The 23,813-nt window shown below is 42.4% G+C and overlaps 1 protein-coding gene across 2 annotated transcripts in view; it reads right to left on the bottom strand.

Annotated features, from left to right (window-relative positions):
* Positions 1-23,813, bottom strand: part of ZNRF3 (zinc and ring finger 3) — a 214,973-nt gene that overhangs the window by 56,341 nt on the left and 134,819 nt on the right. The window contains exons 1-2 of one of the 2 annotated variants that reach the window (XM_040345481.1): positions 17,673-18,088; positions 17,186-17,311 (exon numbers count right to left, since the gene is read on the bottom strand). In XM_040345481.1, coding sequence (XP_040201415.1) covers positions 17,186-17,311 — 126 coding nt within the window. In that variant the 5' untranslated portion in view covers positions 17,673-18,088. Of the gene's footprint in view, positions 1-17,185; positions 17,312-17,672; positions 18,089-23,813 lie in introns of those variants that run through there. The other variant, XM_040345470.1, reaches the window with a different exon arrangement.

Below are 23,813 nucleotides of genomic sequence, written 5' to 3'. Positions count from 1 at the left end.
GTTGAAGAAAAGAAAGTCTCTGAAACATTAAAAGAGCCTGTGATGTGTTGCCGGCTTTGAGGTTATTTGAGGCCCAGGACATATAAGATTTCACAGAGCCTTTAGGCTTTAGGTTTCTCATGTTGCTCGATAACTATTTCTGTGCAAAACAGGCACAAGACAGAGAGCCTATTCCCTTCTTTCTTTAGTACATTTATTATCTTGTTCTATCCTTCATGGCCTGACCCTTTGTACTACATAAAGGAAAGGAGCCTCCCTTATTCAAAATACAAACACAAGTGATAACAGCATTCAATGAAAACCTTAATGAAAAAAAAAAAATGGGATGCATGTTAAAAGAATGCTGTCTAGAATACACATTTACTGGTACCTTCAATATGTATGTGCATTTTCAGGTGCAATATATATATACAGTGAGTATAGAAAAAAATCACCCCCTTTAAAATAATCACATTTTGTTGCTTGGCAGCCTGAAATGAAGACAGACATCGTTTTTGTGTTAACCATCTGTATTTACTAGTGCAGCTTTTAACATCCAAGTGAAAGATATAACAAACGTGTCAGAAAAAAACAACAACATAATCACTGAGTTGGAAAAAGGATCCCCCCTTGTGTTAGTATATTGTTGAACCACCTTGAGCATTAATTCCAGCCTTTAGTCTGTTGGGATGTGTCTCTACTAACTTTGCACATCTAGATTTGCCCACTCTTCTTTGCAGAACTGCTCAAGTTCAGTTTAATTTGATAATGACTGTTTGTGGACTGCAGTCTTCAATTCATTCCACAAATTTTCAATGGGGTTTAAAGCGTTTGTTATAAAAAAAAATAGAAAGAAAAAAAAAAAGATCCTGTTCCTTTAAAGAATGCAATACAGCACAGTGCTTGTGCTGTGTAATTTGGCCCCTTCTATCACCAGAAATACCTGGCTGATACTGACCGTTTCTGCCTTCTCCTTTGTAAACTGACCATTATGGCTGCTGAGCCCCGACACTGTGGTCAGTTTATATACCTCTGACTCCCCCGTCCTCTTTCCCCTCCCCCCCTGTCAGCTCTGTGTCCATGCCCACTCCCCTCCCCTCCCCTCCTTCTGCTCAAATTAGGGTTGAATTTACAGTATCCTTTCTCCGCCACCTCTCTCCTCTCGCGCATGACAGCTGCAGCGGGCGAGGCCGTCTCTCCTCCCCTCCTGACTGACGTCAGCAGGGAATCCTCTGCCCCATCAGCTGCCGCTGTCAGGTCGAGAGAGGAGAGAGCCAGCGATTCATGTGAGCGCCGAGTCACAGGGGGACATTACCTGAATCAACCAAGAGGATAATGTAAATTTAACCCTGTGGGTTAACAACTACTTTAAAGCTGTTGTAAACCCTCTGGAAACATCCAAACTCTTTACATATTCTTAAAGACCTTGTATTTCTACATCGATTGATCCCTATATAATATATCACATTACTAGTCTTACTGTATTAATCACCGATTTTGTGACATGTCATTTCTGTAGTAAGCCTGCGCCATCTCTAATGTGGTCTTCCGCGTCTTTCACATGCAAAATTTCCGCCCACAGTTCCTTCCCGATTCATAAATCCTGCGCGTGTGCACTGCGATCACAATATGCAAGCCTAGGTCACGTGATGACCATCATGCTCTAGGTGAGAATCGGGCCGAAGCATCGCGGGATGTCGGGGCTGACGTCTGCATGAGGAAATGACGCACCCCCCGACATAAGCAAAGAATTTGTCCGGCCTGAGACTCAGCTTGCCGGATCCGGCGCATGCGCGGTACACGTCCCCACTCGAGAATGCAGCAATAAGTCAAGAAGTATACAGGTTAAAAAAAAAAGGCTACTTGCAAACTGTTTGAAAAAATGACATGGACTTATAAATAGAAAGTGACATTTTTGACTATACAACCACTTTAAGTCTGGGCAAGGACAGTCACCTTTTTCTCCTTCAACCACTGTGGCCATTTTTGCAGTGTCTCTCATCTAACCCCCTTAAAAATGCACCTTTAAGATTCTGAGGCCCACATAGAAAAATGTGTTACGGTCAGATGAGATGGCACCAGAGCAATTTGGGGAGGGGTCCAGAACCACAGCAGTCTGGGGGAGGGAGGGGGCCGGCACCAGAGCAGTGTGGGGGAAGGAGGGGGCAAGAGATGGAAAACAGGAGCAGAAAGGTATGGGTAGCTGAGTGGGGCAAGTAAATCATACAAAAGTTCCCATCTGTCATTGCTCCTTTTTTAAAGCCAGTGGCATGGTTTACACTTGAACAGCTTATCTCTGTTTAATATATAAAAGTGTGAAAAATACCTTACGATCCCAAAAATTCTCTTTTAAACCGATAACAAAGGCAGAGAATAGGGAGCCATCAGTTAGCATGGTTCCCAGGCCCAGCTATCTCTCTATGGACTACTACCCCCACCCAAAACAAAGTGAAGAGAAGAGGAGTTGTTCTGTAGTCCTATCCTAGGCTGGCCAGGGGTGCGTGCTGTTATATAAGAGTTTTAGACAAATCTGTTCAAATTAGCTGAATCGTGCAATGACAACCTAAGGTCTACAGCCAGCTTAAAGACCTTCAGATGTCTTTGGACCAATAGATTATGAAAGGATAAGGTCTATCTGTTTGTAATACTTATGTTGAGATGGGGTTGATTTCAAGATTATGTGCCAGCATGAACATGCATACATTGGTAAAATCAATGTCTACATACCTGTAAGGAAACCATGACAAACCATTCAGCACCAGTTTGTGATCTATGGGACAGGACTGTCTATATCAGTGTGAAAAAAAAAAAAAGATAAGTATATCGAGATCTGATCATGAGAAAAAGTCTGTCAGTGATCACTAGGGACTCCTCCCATCACATGCACGGTCATAGATTATGATGCATATTCCGCCGTTTTCAAAATACAGTACATATCCAAAGTTCAATGATGTTTACAGGGGGTATTCCTGCCAATCCACTGCATGTCCACTATCCGAGCACATGCAGTGTGTTTTCGGGTTCAGAGCAGGGAGCATGAAAAAGATTAGGAAACGCATGGTAGAAGTAAAACAATACATGAACATGTACATTGTTGCGTTTTACAGTAAGGCGTGCTTGTTTCATGAGCTTCTAGCAGGAACGAACCCCAAATCTACATCCCACTTAAGACCAACACAGACACTTTGACATAACGACCACATGCCTATATTGTCCCAGATTTGTATTATAAATTTAGAAAAGTATTTGCCATCCCTAGCCACCCTTCCTATGCTTGTTATAGGAAGTTGTGCATATAGCAAGTACTGTACATGCTTAATAGCACCAAAGCATTGTATTTTTTACTTTACCAGGGAAAAGATCTAAGCCGTATACGGACAGCAAATTATTTGAGTCGCTAGATAGCTCATTTGCAGATTCAGTAGAAAAAAAAAATTGGTTAGTATATTTGAACATGCACTTTATTGTCAAATGTATTGGGACACCAGCCCTTACACGCACATGAACTTAATGGCATCAGAGTCTTAGTCTGTAGGGTTCAATATTGCGTTGGCACACTCATTAAAGTTAATGTACGTGTAAAGGCTGGTGTCCTAATACTTTTGACACTATACTGTATTTACTGTACAGCACCACAAATGTATATTGTACTTTTTGGCTAAATCATTCAAGGAAACCAAAGGGAATTTTTAAATAACTGCTTAGGCAAATGTCATGTTATATGGCACATACTACGAAAATATTTGGATTGGGCATTATGTATTTTATTTATCCTTCCCACAGTGGAAACTTATGATCATTGCAATGTTCATGCTTAAGCTAGCTGCCAGAGTCACAGTAAAGAACTTGTACTCTAATACTTGGTCTCTCACAACCTTTTTACCATGGAGAAACCTTTGTAATAGCTTCCAGGTCTCAGGGAACCCCCACGTAAATGAATGAACTCACAGCCACCACTTTCACACATGGCCCTCAGGGGCCACAAATGAGGGTAGGTGAAGGGTTTTCTATGATAAAAGTGTCCAGAGAGGTTAACTATGAAATAATCCAAATTTGACTAAAGGTATATTCACAGTGAACAAATCCAACTGTTTCCCAGAGGAGACCCTTCTATTTGCTACCCAAGTGCAGTGTGTGCGTATTTCTCAGATTCCCGCCGTCTCACACACACACCTGAGAGAATGCTTGGGAAGGCTGCGGTTACATACATAAACATTCAATTCCTCTTTGACAAGTCTGGACATTGCTTGTCTTTTAGTCTAGGCAGAAAGATCATGGAGGGCCTCCCAGCCCCCCCTTTCTCTTTTTCCCACCCACCGCTGCCTGCTGAACATCAAAGAAAGCCCGATAGCTCTTCAGAGGCAGGTGTGTCCCCTCCAGGGTGATCACGCAAAAGAAGCACATGGGACTGACTGCTAATTACAACTGTACCTGATATAACTGCAGACAATTAAAAATGGTCACTAATCACAAAAGGCAAATCAAACGCCGTAGCCTGAAACTGCAATGTAACTCCTAACTCAGTTTTGCAAGACTTCTTACTAGGTCTTCCCAGCTGAAGTGTGATGACCAGGTTTTTTAGAGATGGGTGAGATAAATATTAGCAGTTTCATTAAACCAAACAATGTTTAATGGCCATCTTTTAGTCCAGTATGCCAAGTTAGGAGTAATATCCTGCATTTGCACACTTTTTGGCTTAATTCTTATTTTTCTCTATACAAGTGCATGCTTTATCAGCTAGTTACTATGCCCCAATTTGCCCCTTACAGGCAATGCAAACAAGAATTATAATGAAACAAGTATATTAAAGAAGAACTCCCAAGTATGTCTTTTTTACACAGCTACATTGGTCCAGCTTGGACCAATGTAACTATGCATATACCATACCTGTGGGATCCCTGCTACTCCAGATCTCCACACCATTTTACAGGTTCCGGGTGCCAAGCGCCCGACCTCCTGAAATGCGCCCATGCCAAGCGCCCGACCTCCTGAAATGCGCCCATGCCAAGCGCCCGACCTCCTGAAATGCGCCCATGCCAAGCGCCCGACCTCCTGAAATGCGCCCATGCCAAGCGCCCGACCTCCTGAAATGCGCCCATGCCAAGCGCCCGACCTCCTGAAATGCGCCCATGCCAAGCGCCCGACCTCCTGAAAGGCGCCCATGCCAAACGCCCGACCTCCTGAAAGGCGGCCATGCCAAGCGCCTGACCTTTTGTGTTCAGAATGCAGCAGGGAAGCCACTTAGCACGGGATCCGGAAGCTGATGCAGATCACTGGACTACTACAATGATTTCCAAATCCTAGAGGGATCCCACAGGTAACTACAAGGTAACTACTTAAAAAATGCCATGCCTGGAAATTCGAGGATGAGATATAAAAAATGCAGATAAGAATCAGATTAGCCCAAGTATAAACTCATGTATTAGTCATATAAAAATCAACCTTCAGCATCTGAGTCACCTGGTAGGAGCCTAAACATGAAAGGTTTCCTCAGAGGATTGGTCATGAGAGTGGAAGTGAAGTGGTGCAGGGACCTCCAGTCACTATTCTTCCACAGAAACCTAGGCCATCATTGTGGGCGGGTAGCTTGCTGACATGAGAACATCACCCGTAATGTCTAAACCTTTGACCACGGGTACCGTAAGATTGTATGCCTGCTGGTGCATCCTCGCAAATTTTTTTTAAGAGTTACTCCCCCCATGGAGAACATTTTCTGGGAAAGATAGCTTTTTTTGCACCAATAACTGGTTTGTGTAGGATGTTAAAAGCCACCGATAGCCACCCCCATATCCAGCAGATGGGATAGAAGGAGGTCAAGATACATTTTTGAGCCTCAAAGAGAACCATGGAACTGTGAACATTAGCCAAATCTGGTGGCTTGCAACCAAAGAAGTGTGGGACACTAGCAATACATTGATCCTTTGTGCCATTGAAACCTACAATGAAATATGACTGTTGGAATCTGGAAGTTTGATTTCGGAAAACTGATACACTGTTTGGCTACCAAGCAGCAAAGTTTTAAAAATAAATGAATGCCAAATGAACTTGTGAAATCTGCTCTTTAATTTACTATGCCATATAAATATAAAATAAATACTCACTGTTAAATGAAGTTTCACCTCATACTGCCAAAATAACATAAGTAAACAAGAAATAGTTGTCTCTCAAGGCAATGACATTCAGCAGAGTGTCAGAACTGGCAAAGAAATTTGTCTGTAACTGGAACATTTTCAAAGGTGAATTTTGTAATGTTTCTACTGGAACCTCATGGCACCTGTGCTATTCCTGGCTGGCTCCACACCCAGAGGAAAGTGACAGCTCTGTCCGCTCTGACCCATAATAGCAGCTACACTTTCATGTTAGGATATAGGAAACACACAACGGATATAGCTCATCCTTATGGCACCAAATGGCGGACTTACACAGACACTACCCTGCTAGCTCCTGCGTTAGGAGCAGCCTACTCTTCAATATCAGCTAGCAGACAAGACACAGCTGTACTGTATTATTACTCTAAAGTCTCATAGGAGTCTCTTGACAAATGAACATTACAACACAAGAGTAGATATATTAAAAGTTATAACATCGGTCAGATTGTTTTATGGACGTCCGTTCTGCAGGTTTTCCTACTTCTTCCAGTTCTGGTGACACAACAGGACACAGGGGATAAAGTCTTAAATTGGGTACATCCAGATCGAAAATTGACTGGTTCAGCAGGGGCTGGCTGTATTTAGATCTGTATGCAGCCTTCTCGGTTCGACAGAAGCAGATTATTACATTGGTTTCTGCTGGAAAACCTGAATTTGATCGGCCGGTATTCCCCGCTGTTAGAATACAACACAGCGTTGGAGATAGCTGCATCCACTTTCTGCTGGAGAGATTCCCTTCAACTCCTGTCTCAGTAACATAACAGGAATGAAAAAGAAAGCTTTCCAACAGACTTGACAAAGTAACCTCCTACTGCTATTCAAAACTATTTTGTTTTCAGGTCGGAGCTGATGTGCCAACAATCCGATGTTAGTACAGCAATTTATCCTGCCAGAACCCTCCAAACTCCCCGCCAGAACACTCTGGCCAGCGCTCTGAGCCCGACCGGGAGCAAGTCGGCAGACCTTTTTAATTTACGAGCCTTCGACAAAAGCAGGAAGAACACCCAGCTTCTGTCGTACCGGCTGCCATACACACTGGCCAACATTCTAAAATAGTCTAAATATTAGCTGTATAGTTTGGTGAATTGGAACATATAATACTACATAACATTTTTATAATTGGACATTGGCTGATTAACTTTTTGTTTTTTTCATTATACACAATGCAATGGAGTTGATTTACAACTGGAGTGTGAAAAATATGGTGCAACGTCATTTGTGACAAAACTGGTCAGGGCGGTGCTACGTACCAACGTCACCACGTGACCCCGGAAGCACGGGCATACGTTTTTTCTTTTAGCTTTGTCGGCTTTTTTTAAATAATATTTTTTTTTTTTGTCTGCTGTATCAATTTTCCTGTTTCTCGCAATAAAACGATCCAGTCCTTTTTAAGAGATAATGCACTATTGCTGTTCCTTATTTATTAATTTTATACCGCTCACGGATTCGCCTACCCTGGAGAGAGAGTTACCTTTATACTTTCACGGGTAACTCTGGGATCGGAGATCAGGAGGAGTCCAACGATCTTGACATCTTGGCTGACCACTCAAACCCTGCAGAGGTATACCTGTAAAACTCCCATTACCTTGCCACCTGAGGTCCAACATATCTGGTAAGGGTCCCTCTTTTACCCGTGTGTGCCGCACGAAGAAGAATCCTTTGTGGTGGTGGTGGACAGCTGCTCAATCCCCTGCATTCTTCACCCTTATCCTATTTTCCTTGTGGGACTTGATTATTCTTCTTTGGACACTGTGGATTTTGTTTTCTCACTTGTGATTTTCCACATTTATTCATATTACGGGTGTTTGATCAACACATGGCCATTTGTTATGTCAGTAGATGTTTTGATATATTATACATCACTGTCTTTTGTGCACTTATTTTTGGTTTTTGTACACCATTGAATAGTGAACTCTTTCACTATTGGCATTAATTTTTGCACCCCAATCATTTGGTTTATATATTTAGACATATCTTTTAGCGCAACTATATTATTCCTACATTTTGTCACATGATTATCACATGTTTTTGTGTCGCAGCTTATCTTTTTCTCAATATTTATTTATCATTTTACACACCATTAGCACAGTTTTTACCCTCCTTTTTCCCATATAAACCAATCAGTTGCCAGATTTTTTTTTGTCAAAGCTTAATTGAAAAAGCTGAAGTTAGAAGCTGACTGGCTAAGGCTGGGTTCACACTACGATTTTCCCGTCCGTCAGCCGCATACGATTTCAGTATTGAAAACGTACGGGCCCGTACGGGAAAACGTATATATAGACAATGCATTGCAAATCGTATGCACTCAGATGCATCCGGGTGCGTACGATTTGCTGGCAAAACGTTTTTTAACAGTACGCAAAACCGTGTTCAACCACGGTTTTGCGGCCGTTTTTGAAACCGTATGGCAAACGCATACGTTTTTTTTTAACATTAAAGTCAATGGAAAACGCACATATGTGCGGTTCCATAAGTTTACGTCTGTTTCAGCCGCATACGTTTTTTCATATAAATCGTATGCGGCTGACGGACGGGAAAATCGTAGTGTGAACCCAGCCTAACACGCACACACACACACTTGCACTAGATTTTGCAATCTCCAGTTCTAGCAAATCAATCCCCATGTTGTCATTGTAGCTCCTAAAAAGTCCCGAACAATTCCTGTTGTTGCTACTACAAGTCCAGTTATCTACCTTCACAGAAAGGCCCATAACAAATATAGCTAAACAAGACCAAAAATTGTATAAAAATAACAAACTTGTTTAGGAATCATAAGAAAACCTGCCACTAAATGAAAAACCCAACTCACCCACCCTTGCTGTAAGCTAGGCCCCCTCTGATGCCTAAACTTTTCCACACTACTAGTGCCCAAAATTTGGCACCAACAATAACCAGTAATAATGTCTATTTTCCTCTTTTTATTTTTTTTTATTTCATTCTGAAAGAAGAGTTGACATTCTATATTGTTATCAAGCTTTTTGGAGTGTCTTATGCAGCTTTCTGTTCTGACGATTTCACACAACTAACTAGCATATACAGCCGTGGCCAAAAGTTTTGGGAATGACAAATATAAATTTTTACAAAGTCTACTGCCACCGTTTTTATGATGGCAATTTGTATATACTCCAGAATGTTATGAAGAGTGATCAGATGAATTGCAATTAACTGCAAAGTTCCTCTTTGCCAAAAAAATGAACTTACTCCCATAAAAAACATTTCCACTGCATTTGTAAAGAAGGCTTCAGGACGTTCAAGAAAGTCCAGCAAGCCCCAGGACCGTCTCCTACAGCCGATTCAGTTGCAGGATTGGGGCACCACCAGTGCAAAGCTTGTTCAGGAATGGCAGCAGACAGGTGTGAGTGCATCCGCACGCACAGTGAGGTGAAGACTTTTGGAGGATGACCGGGGGCAAGAAGGGCAGCAAAGAAGCCACTTTTTTTCCAGGAAAAACAACATGGACAGACTGATATTCTGCAAAAGGTACAGGGATTGGATTACCGAGGACTGGGGTAAAGTAGTTTCTCTAAACAATCCTTTTTGCGATTGTTTGGGGCATCCAGAAAAAACATTGTCCAGGGAAGAAAAGGTGAGCGCTACCATCAGTCCTGTGTCATGCAAACAGTAAAGCATCCAAAGACCATTCATGTGTGGGGTTGCTTCTCAACCTAGGGAGTGTGCTCACTTCCAATTGTGTCCAAGAACACGGCCATGAATAAAGAATGGTTAAAAAAAAAAAAAAAAAAAAAAAAAAAACATCCTCAGAGCAACTTCTCCCAACCATCCAAGAACAATTTGGTGAGGAACAATGACTTTTCCAGCATGATGGAGCACCTTGTCATAAGGCAAAAGTGATAACCAAGTGACTTGGGGAACAAAACATAGAAGTGTTGGGCCCATGGCCAGGAAACTTCCCAGACCTTAATCCCATTGAGAACTTGTGGTCAATCAAGAGGCGGGTGAACAAAAAAAAAACATCCCACAAATTCTGACAAACTCCAAGCATCGATTATGCAAGAATAGGCTGCCATCAGTCAAGATGTGGCCCAGAAATTGATTGTGTAATGCTCAAAACTTTTGGCCACGGCTGTACACAAAACTCAACTCAGCTGGGAGCCGCTTCGTAAGTCGCAATTATCACTGTATATATACCACTAGGGCTCATTAAAGAGTACCTAAACTCCTATATTTTACCTGGGATTGTACTGATTATTGCATCAGTATTCTTTTTCATGTGCAAGTTTGCTTTCCTACTTTAAAATTCATTTTTAAAATGTGCCCCATCCATGTTCTGTGAACTGCCTCCCTTAATTGTGCATGCAGTAGTACTTATTCATAGCTCTCATGTCTCTGCAATGGATGCTTTCTTCACACTTCGAGGTGAGTCGTGTTGTATGTTAATTGTTGCTTTAAAAGGAAAAGCATGGCAATCCTGTTTTTTGCAGATTTGGTCCGATGCTGCATCTGTCTCCTGGCGCCTCTTCACCGAGAGCCAAGCCACCAAACATCGCTGATGGCTCGGTTTTCTCACCTCTCTGAGCGGAGAACTGCTGACTTTCAATCAGCAACTCTCCTGCTCTGCTTCTCCACACTCACTGGAGCACGGAGCTGTGCAAGGGGCGGGGAGCGGCCTTTTCAGAGGCTCGCTGAGAGGCTGAAACTGCCATTAATCCAGGCACCTGGTGGATCCAGACTTCCAGAGTCGGGATGATGCTGTGCCTGGACGGATCTGTGTGACGTCAGCAGAGAGGGGACTTCAGACCACTCTCTGCTGAAAACGGGTCACAGGAGTGCAAAACAAATTGCACTCCTGTAACCAATGGTAGAAGCCCATCTGAATGAGCTCAGGCTGTACTTCTCCTTTAAGCCCATCTGAATGGGTAGCACATATGTTTGTACAATATATATATATATCTCATTAAAAAAATCATGCCATGGGTTAAACAATCTATCCCAAACTTATGTGTCTGGACACACAGACAATATACAAGCACTGAACAAGGAACCAGTCCAATAGCTTTTTCTTGGCAAAATTCCTGTAAAAACCCACAGGAAAAGGCCTGAAAATCAGAGTTAATTGATTAAAGGAGTGCGGACGCCAAAAATAAATATGCTGCTCACTGCCAAAAAAACTAACACCAATGTAATTACACACATAGAAACCAGAGTACGTGTATGTTGTTTTATTTCCAAAAGGGTGATGTGTGGAGATACATATGATTAACCCTTGTACATAAGACTTTTTGGAATGAAAGTGCACAATTAGGTAAAATGTTACCTATAGGGCAGTAAATTCATGGACGTGAATTGGATGCAGGTTTCCCCACATCCAATTTGCATGACAGGAGACTGACCGGCTCTCAATGGAGCTGGTTCACACAGCTTTGACTGCTGCGGAGCAATTGCACAAGGGTCCTGTGCATCTTTGGCTCCATTTTAGGTCCTAATTCAGGCCCGATTTGCCCCTGAAACAGAGAACGGGATCGCACTGGACCCCTGCTGTGAGCCGCATCCAAAGACGTTGTGAACATGGCCCAAGTGTATTTCATATAGTTTTTATGCTGTAAGAATGCATTAAAAAAGGACCTTTATTTTTGATCACCATACATGAAGCACTACAGATACATTACCGGCTTTTAAAATTCCCTTAACACGCTGCAGAATCTTGCTCGCAGTGAGGGCGCAGCCCCGGAGCACCAACTTGCTGGTCTAGCCAGTGCGGGTGCCACAACATAGAAGCAGATGTCGCAGTCATTTCTTTACTAGAGACAGAAAACTAGAGTGATATTCACTTTAGGCTATAGAAGAAAAAGATTTTATATACCGTATTTTCCGGCGTATAAGACGACTTTCTAACCCCTTAAAATCTTCTTAAAAGTCGGGGGTCGTCTTATACGCCGGTAACCTAACATCTTACCTTACCAGAATCGCGTCCGTACGATTTTTCAAAAGCCGCGCCTCCGATGTCTTCTGTTCCGTGATAGGCGGAAACAATCAGCTTCCCAGGAGGCACTGTGTTCAGTGTTCGCCTATCACGGAGGGCCTCTCGTCCTGTGTTTAGTGTCCACCTATCACGGAGGCCCTCTCGTCCTCGAACGAGAGGGCCTTTGTGATAGGCGAACACTGAACACAGTGCCTCCTGGGAAGCTGAATGTTCCGCCTATCACGGAACAGAAGACGTCGGAGGCGCGGCTTTTGAAAAATCGTACGGCCGCGATTCTGGTAAGGTAAGATGTTAGGTTACACGGCCGCGATTCGCATGGGATAAGGCATGTAGTGGGGCACAGTCTGGCATGTAGTGGGGCACAGTCTGGCATGTAGTGGCATAGTCTGGCATGTAATGGTGGCACCGCGAGGCATGACTAGTAGGAAGGGGGTAGTCTTATACGGTGAGGATATCCCAAAACCAACATTTTGGCTGGAAAATTAGGGGATCGTCTTATACGCCGAGTCGTCTTATATGCCGGAAAATACGGTATACCATGTACATGATTAATATACCTGAATAATCCAGGACATTGGCTGCCTCATCTGTCTGGAGACTTCCATTACATTGATGAAGATGGTTCCATACAGTGGGTTGGGGCAGACTCATATTGCGCGTCACAGGTTGCCAAAAAAAACGACCGTCGGTGCGGCTCTATATGGCGCCTGCGCACCGACGTTCGGGTTTTGTCGGCAACCTGTGACGCGCAGTATGTGCCGTTCGGAAGCCTGTCAATCACAGGCAGTGCTTGGGAACGCCCAGTCCCGCGGGATTGCCGGGGGGTGAAAATCGTGATAACGAGGTATGTGCTGAGAAAAAAAAACACCGGCATTCTGTCGGTAGGATGGCTCGACTCCATGTGATGTCAGAATTTTTTTTGCGGGCGAACCTCCACTTTAAATAAAATGGTAAAAAATAACAAAAAAATAAAAAAAAACTGACACCAGTGGCAGCACTACCAAGCACTTGCGACTGGGCCTTGGCATTCCACCTTCGTTGGGGGCACCAGGACGGGGGTCCCTTTATGGTTTCTTGCACCGGGGTCCTAAAGGTTCTAGTTATGCCTCTGACTTTCTTTAAACAGTCAACTGAGACATTGTGAATGCAATTATCTCAAACATTGTCCATTTAATTGCAAACACAGGCAGATCTCCACTGAAAATTACAAATATCACAGGTTTTCAAATACTTTTTTTTAGACAGGAGCATCTTTCAGACCTGCCATAGCCCTCTCTGCAACTTAACTGATTTAGAAAGACATGGCAAAGATGTTGGAAAATATCTTAGTGGCTACATCTGCCTGTCAAGATACAATTATTTCATCTCAAAATTGTGTTAACTTAAAAAGACGACAAAGATCATGGGCACTGATACAATCAATGCTTTCATACTTGATGGAAAAAGAAGGCATAGCAGAAGACTCCAGCTTGCCTGGACCAAAACAACACATTAAGCAGCCAAAAAGAATTGCAAAATGGCTATGAAGCACTAGACACAATCTTGCAGTACTTGGATATAGCCCTACTTACCCCATAGACACCTGAAGAATAAAGTTCAATATTGGAGGTGATCCATCCTAAGCCTTTCAAGTTAAAAGACTTCAACTTTTGTACTATGGACACGGTATTTGAAGAGAGACATCATGCCTTGACAAAGATGCAGGCCAATGCAAAAATGGAAAAAGCAGTGATGCAATGGATTAATAAGATGACGACAGCTATAGATGCTTTGCATACCATTCTTTTAGCTGCCTGACTGACAACCATATTGTAGAGCAGGATTTCTAACCAAAAGGTCACAATGAGTCCACATTGATAGGACAACACTTTACAACAATGGGCAATTGTTGGTACTTATTTTGGTGTTAAAGTCTACACTGGCTCCCATATTAGGCCACACAGAACCATCCTAATAGATACTGATAACCATCCAAATTGTGGCTTGGCAGCTGGGTGGCCCCCTTTCCCTTATCACCAGCTGAATGATTAAGTGAATAGTTGTCATAGCAGGAAAACCCAGACCATAAAGCCAGGATTTAATATAAAACAAGATCATAAACAAGATCACTTAAGTATGTTTGTGGGCCTAATGGGCATTCTATGAGTCTTTTAAAGCTGTGCTGCACATATTATCTTGCTCAGAGGTCTGTGAAAAAACAATAAAAATGCTTTTTTGGGAAAAAATTCAGAATTACTTTAAAAGGACATGACACGTAAAACATTTTTAAAACAAGAGAATATGTGTCACGCTAATACAGTTCAGTTATACCTGAAAAGGACAGCTTTGCTTAGCAGCTCCCAGATCTAACATGTGTCTGCCCCACCGCTCACGGCGGAGGCAGATCTCGAGAGACACAGAGAGAACAATCTCCTTGCACCCTATACACAGCACACCCATAAATCCTACACTCTATACACAGTGCACTCCTAAACCCTGTGCTCTGTACGTAGCGTAGCGTAATCCTGAACCCTACACTCTATACATGGCACACCGAAATACAACAGGCCCTTTGAGGGTAACCATACTGCTGATGGGGCCTCCAAAGAAATGGAGTTTGACACCCCGGGACTAGGGCATGCAGATTCTTACCTTATCCCCTCTCCACATTAAAAACTTTAGGTTTAATTAAAATTCCTTAGAGAGAGAAATATGGAGCATGCCAGTACTGACCTCCTGACCATGCTGGGTTCCAATCCCTTAGCTGTAACCGGTTCAGAGTCACAGAACCAAAACAAGCAAGTAGATGGAGAAAGGAGAAGGAAATGCAAGGGTCCTTCTAGGCATACTTGTTTGGCTCACTGATTCAGAATACTGAAGTATGACAGACATACAGCTGGCATTTTAGGAAGCAAAGCTCAGCAATTGCAGTTTCTCTTCACAGCATGTTTTGTTTTTTTTTGTTTTTTTTAACAAAGGTATCCGGCTATGCGACTGGTATAGGAAACCTATGCTGGCAACCAACTTAGAGAGCCTTGACAAATGTCTGACAAATTTAAAGTATGTGCAGCAAAAACTTTTTTCCAGTCTTGGATGTATTGGGAGAGCATAAGAACCCCTGTTTGATTTTATTGCCATACACGGTACAATGGATCATCCACCAAATATTGCGTAGGTCCCCCTTTTGCCTCCAAATAGGCCTGAACCATTAAGGCATGGACTCCAATAGACATCTGAAGGTATGCTGCGGTATCTAGCACCAAGCTGTAAGCAGATTCTTTAAAGTCCTGTAAATTGTGAGGTGGACTGGGCTTGTTTTTCCAGCATCCTACAGATGCTCGACTAGGTTGAGATTTTAAGAATTTTGAGGCAAAGTCAACACCTTTCCATTGCTCCATGGTCTTGTTCTAATGCTCACACAGATGCTTTTGGCTGTGAACGTGGGTCGGCATGGGCACCCTGACCGGTCTTTAGCACCATACAAAAAACTGCAATGAACTTGGTGTTCTAGAACCTTTCCAATTAGAACCAGCTTTAAAAGAACTGTAGGATTATAAAAGAACTGTAGGATTATAAAAAAACAAACATACATACTGCCGATCTTCTGCAGCATCAGTCCACAGTTGCAAGCTGTCCCCTGCCAGCTCTAAGTCAGACACCTGATCACATGACTGCTTATTGCTCATTTCTCAGTCTTCATTGAGCAAAGAGCAGTAACTATTAGTCAACTCTATGCTTTGCCCCTTCAGCATTCACTGGAGTGTCAGACAGAAGAGGGGGCGATATCGGCACACAGAGGCTGAGCCAGCTGCCTGAAATGCATCTGGGTGGATCCCAACATTATATTGCCAGACTCGCACTTTAGCTTGCGGATTCTGGGTCACAGGAGAGCACAACCAAGTGCACTTCCGTGAGCCACATGAGAAGTACGGCCAAAAGAGCTTTGGCCATATTTCTTAACAATTTGAGCTACAAAGGCTCTTTTATTGGATTGGACTACACAGGCAGCCTTCACTCCTCATGTACACCAAGAAGTCTTGGTTGCCCATGACCCTGTTGCTGGTTTGTTTGTTTTCCTTCCTTAGACCACCTTTGGTAGGCCTTGGCCAAGAACATCCCGTTGGAGTTGCTCTGAGCCCGTTGTCTAGCCATTGAAAATTGTCCCTTGTTAAAGTTGCTCAAGGCCTTATGCCAGCCCATTTTTTCTGCTTTTAGCGCATCAACTTTAGGGACATCATGTTCACTTGCTACCTTGTATATCCCACCCACTTACAGGTGCCATTGTCATGAGATATTCAATGCTATTCGCTTTACCTGTAAGTGGTCATAATGTTATGGCCGATCGCTCCATGAGAAGAAGATTTATCCTCTATCTGTCCTGATGACCATTTTCATAATGTACATAATGTGGTGGGAAATCCAAAATGTTTGAGTTGTCAAATGAAAAAGTTAGGGGAAAGGTTTCACAGTGCAAGAGAGAAGATTTATTCTTGCTTTCTGATGTGACTCAAACAAGAAGCAAAGAGAAATCTTCCCGAAAAAAACAAACCAAAAAAAACAAAAAATAGACAAAAATGTTTTAAACCCCCCCCCCCCCCCCTCAACTCTAAGTGAGGGCAAATCTCCCAAATGGGGACATAATCTGACAGATTTAAACCACTTCTCCCTGAAAAAATAAATAAATAAAATACAACACCTAATAAAGGGATTAGAGTTGGGCTTTATTTAACCCCTTCCAGCCCAACGTCAGCATTCCTTTGACAGATTCTTTACACCCAGAGGCAAGGAGGATCGGCTGATCAGGTGACCACTGATGTCACAGTGATCACATGATCAGGAGTCGGCCCTGCCGGCTTCCAATCCATAATAGAAACTGAGAATGGTCTTTGACCTCAGTCATTGTGCTGGGAGCACAGAAAGCTCTGCAATCCATAGACGCATGTGCAGCATGTGGGCATTAAAGCCCACCCTCTTTGCTGCAACACATATGCGTTACGTTGGCAGAAAAAGGCAAACTCACTCAAAAGTACAAAGTTCAAGTAACAATTCTATCAAGGTCTAGGAGCAGAACTTGAGTGCCTGAATTACCTGAATGCAGAAGTCAGCAGTAGCATCTGAAGAGTCATGAAAGGCTTACCTTCCCCAGGACAGTTAGACAAGGCTTTGGATCCATTTCAGGTTGTTCCAGCTTCACCACCCCAACCCAGCCATACTCGTACAAATCTTCCTCATCGTTGTTGTTGCAAAGTCCCAGTGGGTGCATCTGTAAGAGTTATTAGACAACCAAACATTAAAAAAACATACATAAAACGGCACATTACCATAAGATTCTGAAAACCATTTAGAAATTCTCAGACACGGCAAGGCAGTGCACATCAGTAGCAGGGAGACAAGTGATAAAGACAGATTTACTATGGATTTCACACCTTTATTCATGAATTCCCCTCTCTCCTGCTCAAAGCAGTGACCAAAGAAAACACGCTCCTGACCACTTCATATGTGTGCTTGTGCTTAAAGGAGAAAGCTGTTAAAGATCATGTAAAAATTCCTATTAGATGGTATTCATTTTTGTATACACGAAACACTCCTTTAAAAAAAAGGTATTACAAAGTGCTGCAAAGTACCTCAAATGGATTTGAATCCAGCGGTCACGTGACCGCAGGCCTCTGTCCTGATGCCTCTTCTGCAAGGTGGGGACGTGGTTACATAAGAGACATCCAGGTATCTGCTGCTGGATGACAAATAGGGATGTATGAGGAGAATGGAAAATCTGGGCATTTTATTTATTTCTTCCTGTGGAATCCATGCTCATGTGACAGTGCTCAGTGCGGCTGTCAATCAACTAAGGAGTGGCAGGGGGATATATTGAGATGTGTCAGCCTGTGATGGCACAAGCGAACTATGGAACTACAGGCATGCTGCATGCTAGTGCACGTCCTTTAAGTCTGATCATAAGATGGAAAGGATGAACACCGACTACACTAACGGGGATCTGCATCCATGCTTGGCGTAGTCAGAAAACTATAGGTAAAACTAGTGTCCTAAACCTAGTGTGAGTGTGAGAGAAAGAGTAAGAGTAAGAGTAAGAGAAAGAGAAAGAGAAAGATCACACACACACACACACACACACACACACACACACACACACACACACACACACACACACACAGGGGCTTGACAAATTTGCTTTGAATCTAGGAGCCAGCTAAAAAAGTTTTTGTTAGCAACCAGCACAAGGCAAGTAACTGTACCCCCTGACTTGCTTGAGCAGCCAGCCAATAACCCTGATGTAAGGGTTATAGGAAGGCTGGAAAGAATGATAATAAAAACCTGTTATATGGGGAAGTTCCTTATAGATATGCCGATTGCGTGCACCCCCCCAAAATCAACACAAATCCACCCCCCCTCACAAGCTCCCTTATTCACAAATTTCCCACACCGGAGTGCCAGTATGGTTTTTCTCGGGAGGAAGAACAGACAATCATCGGTCATTGCCATCATATGACCACGCAAACAAATGGCCAGGAACCCTTGCAAAGATGATGCTTCTACGGAGATGCACACTGGCGACTGTGGGCGGCACGGCACATTCGAATTCACATTTTAAAATCTACATTTGCATAACAACATTAGTGTCTGCAGAGCTCTTGTGCTTAGCATTCATTAACAGAAGACAGACCGTCAACGGTGTATGTGGAATTAGAAATACTTCCTGGAGGACCGACGGTGCTGTGTCAAGTAATGCGCCAGGGTGAACATTTCCTACGACTAATATTCCCTACTGATAAACTACCACTATGATGTTCTGTGTATGGTGGACACATTGTTGGCATCTAATAAACAGCAGATATATAATCTGGGTACCTGAACCTCTTCCAAGGGATGACTATTTGGGAACAAATTATAGACAATCATATGTACAAAGCTTTATGGCCCGTACACACGATCCGAATATCTTACAACTTTTTCCGCTTAATAGTCGCAAGTAGAAATTGAATAGGTTAAAGTCACGAAAATGTTCGTAGGACAGAAAAAAAAAAAAAAAAAAAAATCGGAAGTGATGTCATGGGTTGTAATTTATTTGTATTGTATTTTTGGACGACAACTATACTGACTAGAGGTCGACCGATATATCTGCCAATATTTAGCTTTTTTCAAGAAATCGCCATCGACCGTTTATTATCTAAAAAAAAGGCCGATTGTTCGGATTTGAGGCAGGGTGTGCTTTGGGCCGCCCCGATTTCTAAAAATCGGCATTGGCATCGGCCAGAGAAAAACCCATATCGGTTGACCTCCAATACTGACCAAACAAAAATTGTACAATCTAGCATCGTACGAGAAAGATTTTCGTGCTTGTCCGATAGAATAATAAAATTGGGTGAATTGTTGGCTCTCAAAAGTAGTATACACACAATCCAAAAATCGTATGATACTTCCTCGGACGATTGCTTTCATCTGATATTCGGATCGTGTGTACGGGCCATTATTCTGTACATAAATTAAGCATGCTTTACAGTTACCATAAACAGTATGGTAAACATCGCCTAATACAGGTAAAATACAATCATTCTATACGCACATCAAAGCTAAATCTGCATGCAAACCGCTAAATATACAACTGCACAAATCCTCATCTTTCAAAAGAAACTAGTCCACCAACTAGTTCTTCACAGACAACTAGTAGAAAACCAGATGGGTGATGGTAGATTACAGAAAAAAGTGGGGCGTCACCTCCCCACCCGCAGCCTGCTGATTGGGCAACAAAGAAGCAGCAACACACAGTCCTCAAAGCCTTCCTCTCCCAGTAATTCCTTGTACACACTATAAGAAAATCGGGCGAACATTTTCGTACAATTTTGGAATAGTGTGTTGACAACTTTTCGTATAGAAATTCCCAAAGGGACAAACTCCAAAATTCTTCTTGTACAGGAACAGACTTAACGATTTTCGCTTAATGTTTACCGGTTTCGGATGATTTTCGTACAAGAACAAATCAGAAAAGAAAAGAATGTGCATGATCAGAAACAAAGTCTATGCCCTACGATTATTTTCGTACCAATTTTCCTTCATCAGTTCTGATTTTCTGTGAAACGACGATGAATATTGCTGTGAAACGACGACAAATATTCGTGTGTACCCCGCTCAAAGCTAGTCATACTTTTAATGATGGCCACAGATGACTCCTCCGCGTGACAGACTTACGCCATCACAATGGCCAGAAGTGGACGCACACAAGCAGTGGTTTGCATATCCCTGAGACCTGCTCCACTTTCTTAGAAGGGAGATGTTCTCCCCATGCTGTGTGGATGCAGATTTCTTACTATGAGATCCAGATAAAGGGAGGACTTGCCTCTTCAGTAATATTTGGGGGGGATGTGTACGATTGGAAAAATGGGAGAGGACGGCCTGTCTTAAAGGGGCCTAAAGGTTTCTTTGAAATGTGTGAGCCTTTAATCCGATTAACTTATTAAAGACAAAACAAAGAAGGGGGGAAAAAGGGGGTTTTGTGTATGCGGAGGGAGGGGTGCACAGGGTGAGGAGCAGAAACGGAGGCAAATTATTGTCCTCAAATCTTTCTCATGGGTCACAAATTCTTATGACAAGTTCCACTTTCATTCCAAATCTCCTTTATGCTCCATTGATCAGCCCAGGCAGCTCGGATATTGATCCAAACATTTTCTCACCAGTACCCCAATACGAGTGCCACGCAAACTTCAAAATTGCAACTGTGAGTGGATTACATTGCTGTACACGTAGAATATATATATATATATATATATATATATATATATATATATATATATATATATATATATATATATATATATACATACATACATATATATATATATATATACACATATATATATATATATATATATTTTTTTATGTATCCACGGTTTTAACAAATGCAATTCATCTTAAGTACGTGGAATTCATCTAAAAATGGTTTGCCCGGGCATTACGTTACAAGCGCCTTTTCTGGGGTTTGGCTTTGTCCAATCCACCAGCTGGATTCCAAATACCGGTCAGGTGCAGGAAATGACCAATCCTCATAAGAAAACTGGTTAGTTATCATAAAAGGGGGATTTAACCCCCCCCCCCATGCAGGGTATTGTATTAGGAATTCCATAGGAGGAAACATTTCTAGAAGATTTGACAAAACCTAGCGAGATTCGATCCATGTATAAGCAGGCTTCCTGTCTCGTGCCTACCACTTTCTTTCATTGTTAGGAGGATCAGCATCACATGTGGGCACTTCCAAGGCTGGTACGGATGCAAATGTAGATGACTCCTATACCCACTCCTCCAGGCACCCACACATGAAGGAATTTTAAAGTTTATCCAACTTCTCCCAAAAGCCAGCCTACTACTTTCTTCGGAGTTGAAGAGAAGGAATGAGGCAGGATGCTATGATGTTTTTGGGAAGCTATGTATAGCACCCAGCTGGACATGATCTGCCTGCATTGCATAGAGAAGCATAGAGCTAGTGATGACATCACTGGGTCTAAAATAAGGTGTGTAATGAAAATCTTAAAGGGTTACTATAGGAAAAAAAAATGTTCTTTAAAATAACAAACATGTTATACTTACCTCCTACTGTGCAGTTCGTTTTGCACAGTGACCCCCCCGATCCACGTCTTCTGGGGTCCCTCGGCGGCTGTCTCTGGTCCTCCCCGCAAGAACTCACCACAGTAATGCGAGAGAGCTTGCATGGTGATGAGTCCTTGTGGGCGCGCTCCCGTGATACAGAGAGCGGCCATAGCCGCTCGCTGTATCATTTGGCCCCGCCCCTCGACGCGCTGTGTCACTGGATGTGATTGACAGCAGCGCCAGTCAATGGCTGCGCTGCTCTCAATCCATCCGCGGCCAGGCTGAGCGGCGACGAGGATCTCGGGACCGAGCGCAGGACTTTCGAGGGGTCAGGTAAGTAAAACGGGGGCTGGGGGCGGCGTCATCAGATGTTTTTGAAAAAAAAAATTCTGTACAACTCCTTTAAGGTTTTATTTTATTGGCATGTTTAAGAGGTGGAATGGAGCAACCACAGAAGGCAAACAGATTAAGCCCATTATGACTACCCAGCAATTGTGTGCTGTGGCAAAATGGTGGGCTTTAATATCCACATCACAGGGAAGTCCATGCCTAGGCAAATGATGTCATACATCCAAGGAGTCTTTAGGGGCTTTCTCAGCCAAGCACACACTCTCCTGCTTGCATGCCTGAGCTAAAGGCAGGTGGATTCCAGGAAGTAAATGCTACAAATAATAATCTACCCTTACTCAAGTTGGCCATGGCCAGAAATTATAGCAGGTGTTTTTTAAAGTGATTTCTCAACAAAATAAATCATAGAGACATAGATTGATGAGTGCGTTTGCTTTGAATGATAGATAGATAGATAGATAGATAGATAGATAGATAGATAGATAGAGAGCCATTGTATACATACAACACAATTTATCCAGATACGCTTTATATTAAAAATGAATTCAATAGAATTGTTGGTTTGTGGTGCTCAGATGAAGTGTAGTTCCACTTTAATAAAGATGTAATATATTTCAGATATCAGAGGTAAGCTGCCGGCATCTACGCATTTACTGAACAGCACATAATTCTTCAAATATTTCACACCAACTTAAAGTCCATATCACTGGCTCTAGAACGCAAATATTTAGGTTAGATCACCCCCGTCAAAATATCACACATTTGTAGAAAACTGCTGCGGCCATCTTTTCACATCCGACAAATACATCCTCAGCAAACAGAAAGTGATCCTTGCAGAAAATTAGCATCCTTAATATTACAAGACAACAACTACTCCAGTATAATGTATAAGCACAAATGTCCATAAAAAAAAAAAAAAAAAAAAAAAAAGTGTTAAGCTATTAAAATGAAACCGTAAGAAAAATAATACTATATATATATATAAAAAAAAAAAAAAAGTCTGGAATGTATACTTTGCTAGGCACATCTCCCATTTGTCACCACTTGAGTCCAACAACCGACCGATAAGGCACCAGGCTCCGCATTATACGAGCGTGCATGTAACCTGCATCTGGAACTTGCACTAGGCTGCAGTGCAGAACAGATTAGCGGGAAAAAAGCTGGATATGTAGGGCAGTCTGCACGGTAAATTGTTAAAAAAAAATTGCGATCTCGAATGAACCCCCTTTACGATCTTAATCCGGCATTTCCGCGATTCTATGTAACAAGTGCTATTCTCTGCTCACAGCGGTCAAAAAGAAAGAAAAAGAAAAAAAGAAAAAAAAAAAACGCAATGTTTATCAACATTCCTTAGTGCTGGGAGAACTATAAAACATTGTATCATTTGGTTCTTTTAGATCAAAGGGATGAACTTCAGTCTGTAAATGAGGCGAGTTTAACCACTTAAAGACCAAGCCTTTTTCTGACCCTTGTTTTTAAATGTAATGTTTGAGGAAAAAATATACGTCAATGCATAAAAAAAAAATAAAAAAAATAAACAGTAGTTAGCCGAATTTTTTTATAGAACGTGAAAGATGTTGCGTTGCAAGAATTGTGATCTTTATTCTAAGCAAAAGATTATTTTTTTTTTAAAATCAGGATTCTCATTTTAGCCAGAATCGTGCAGCTCCATGCTACAGGTTTCTTTTAACTATCACCATGTAACACTTACACCGACTTGTCTTCCAATGGCAGAGAATCTACAATCCAGTACAGCACGTGTCAAACACAAGGCCCAGGGGCAGAATCCATCCCGCCAGGCCATTTCATGTGGCACTCACACC

This window comes from Rana temporaria, chromosome 1 (assembly GCF_905171775.1).
Source record: "Rana temporaria chromosome 1, aRanTem1.1, whole genome shotgun sequence".
Taxonomy (NCBI): domain Eukaryota; kingdom Metazoa; phylum Chordata; class Amphibia; order Anura; family Ranidae; genus Rana; species Rana temporaria.
Note: the sequence above shows the minus strand (reverse complement) of the source record. Positions and strands in the feature narration are given on the sequence as shown.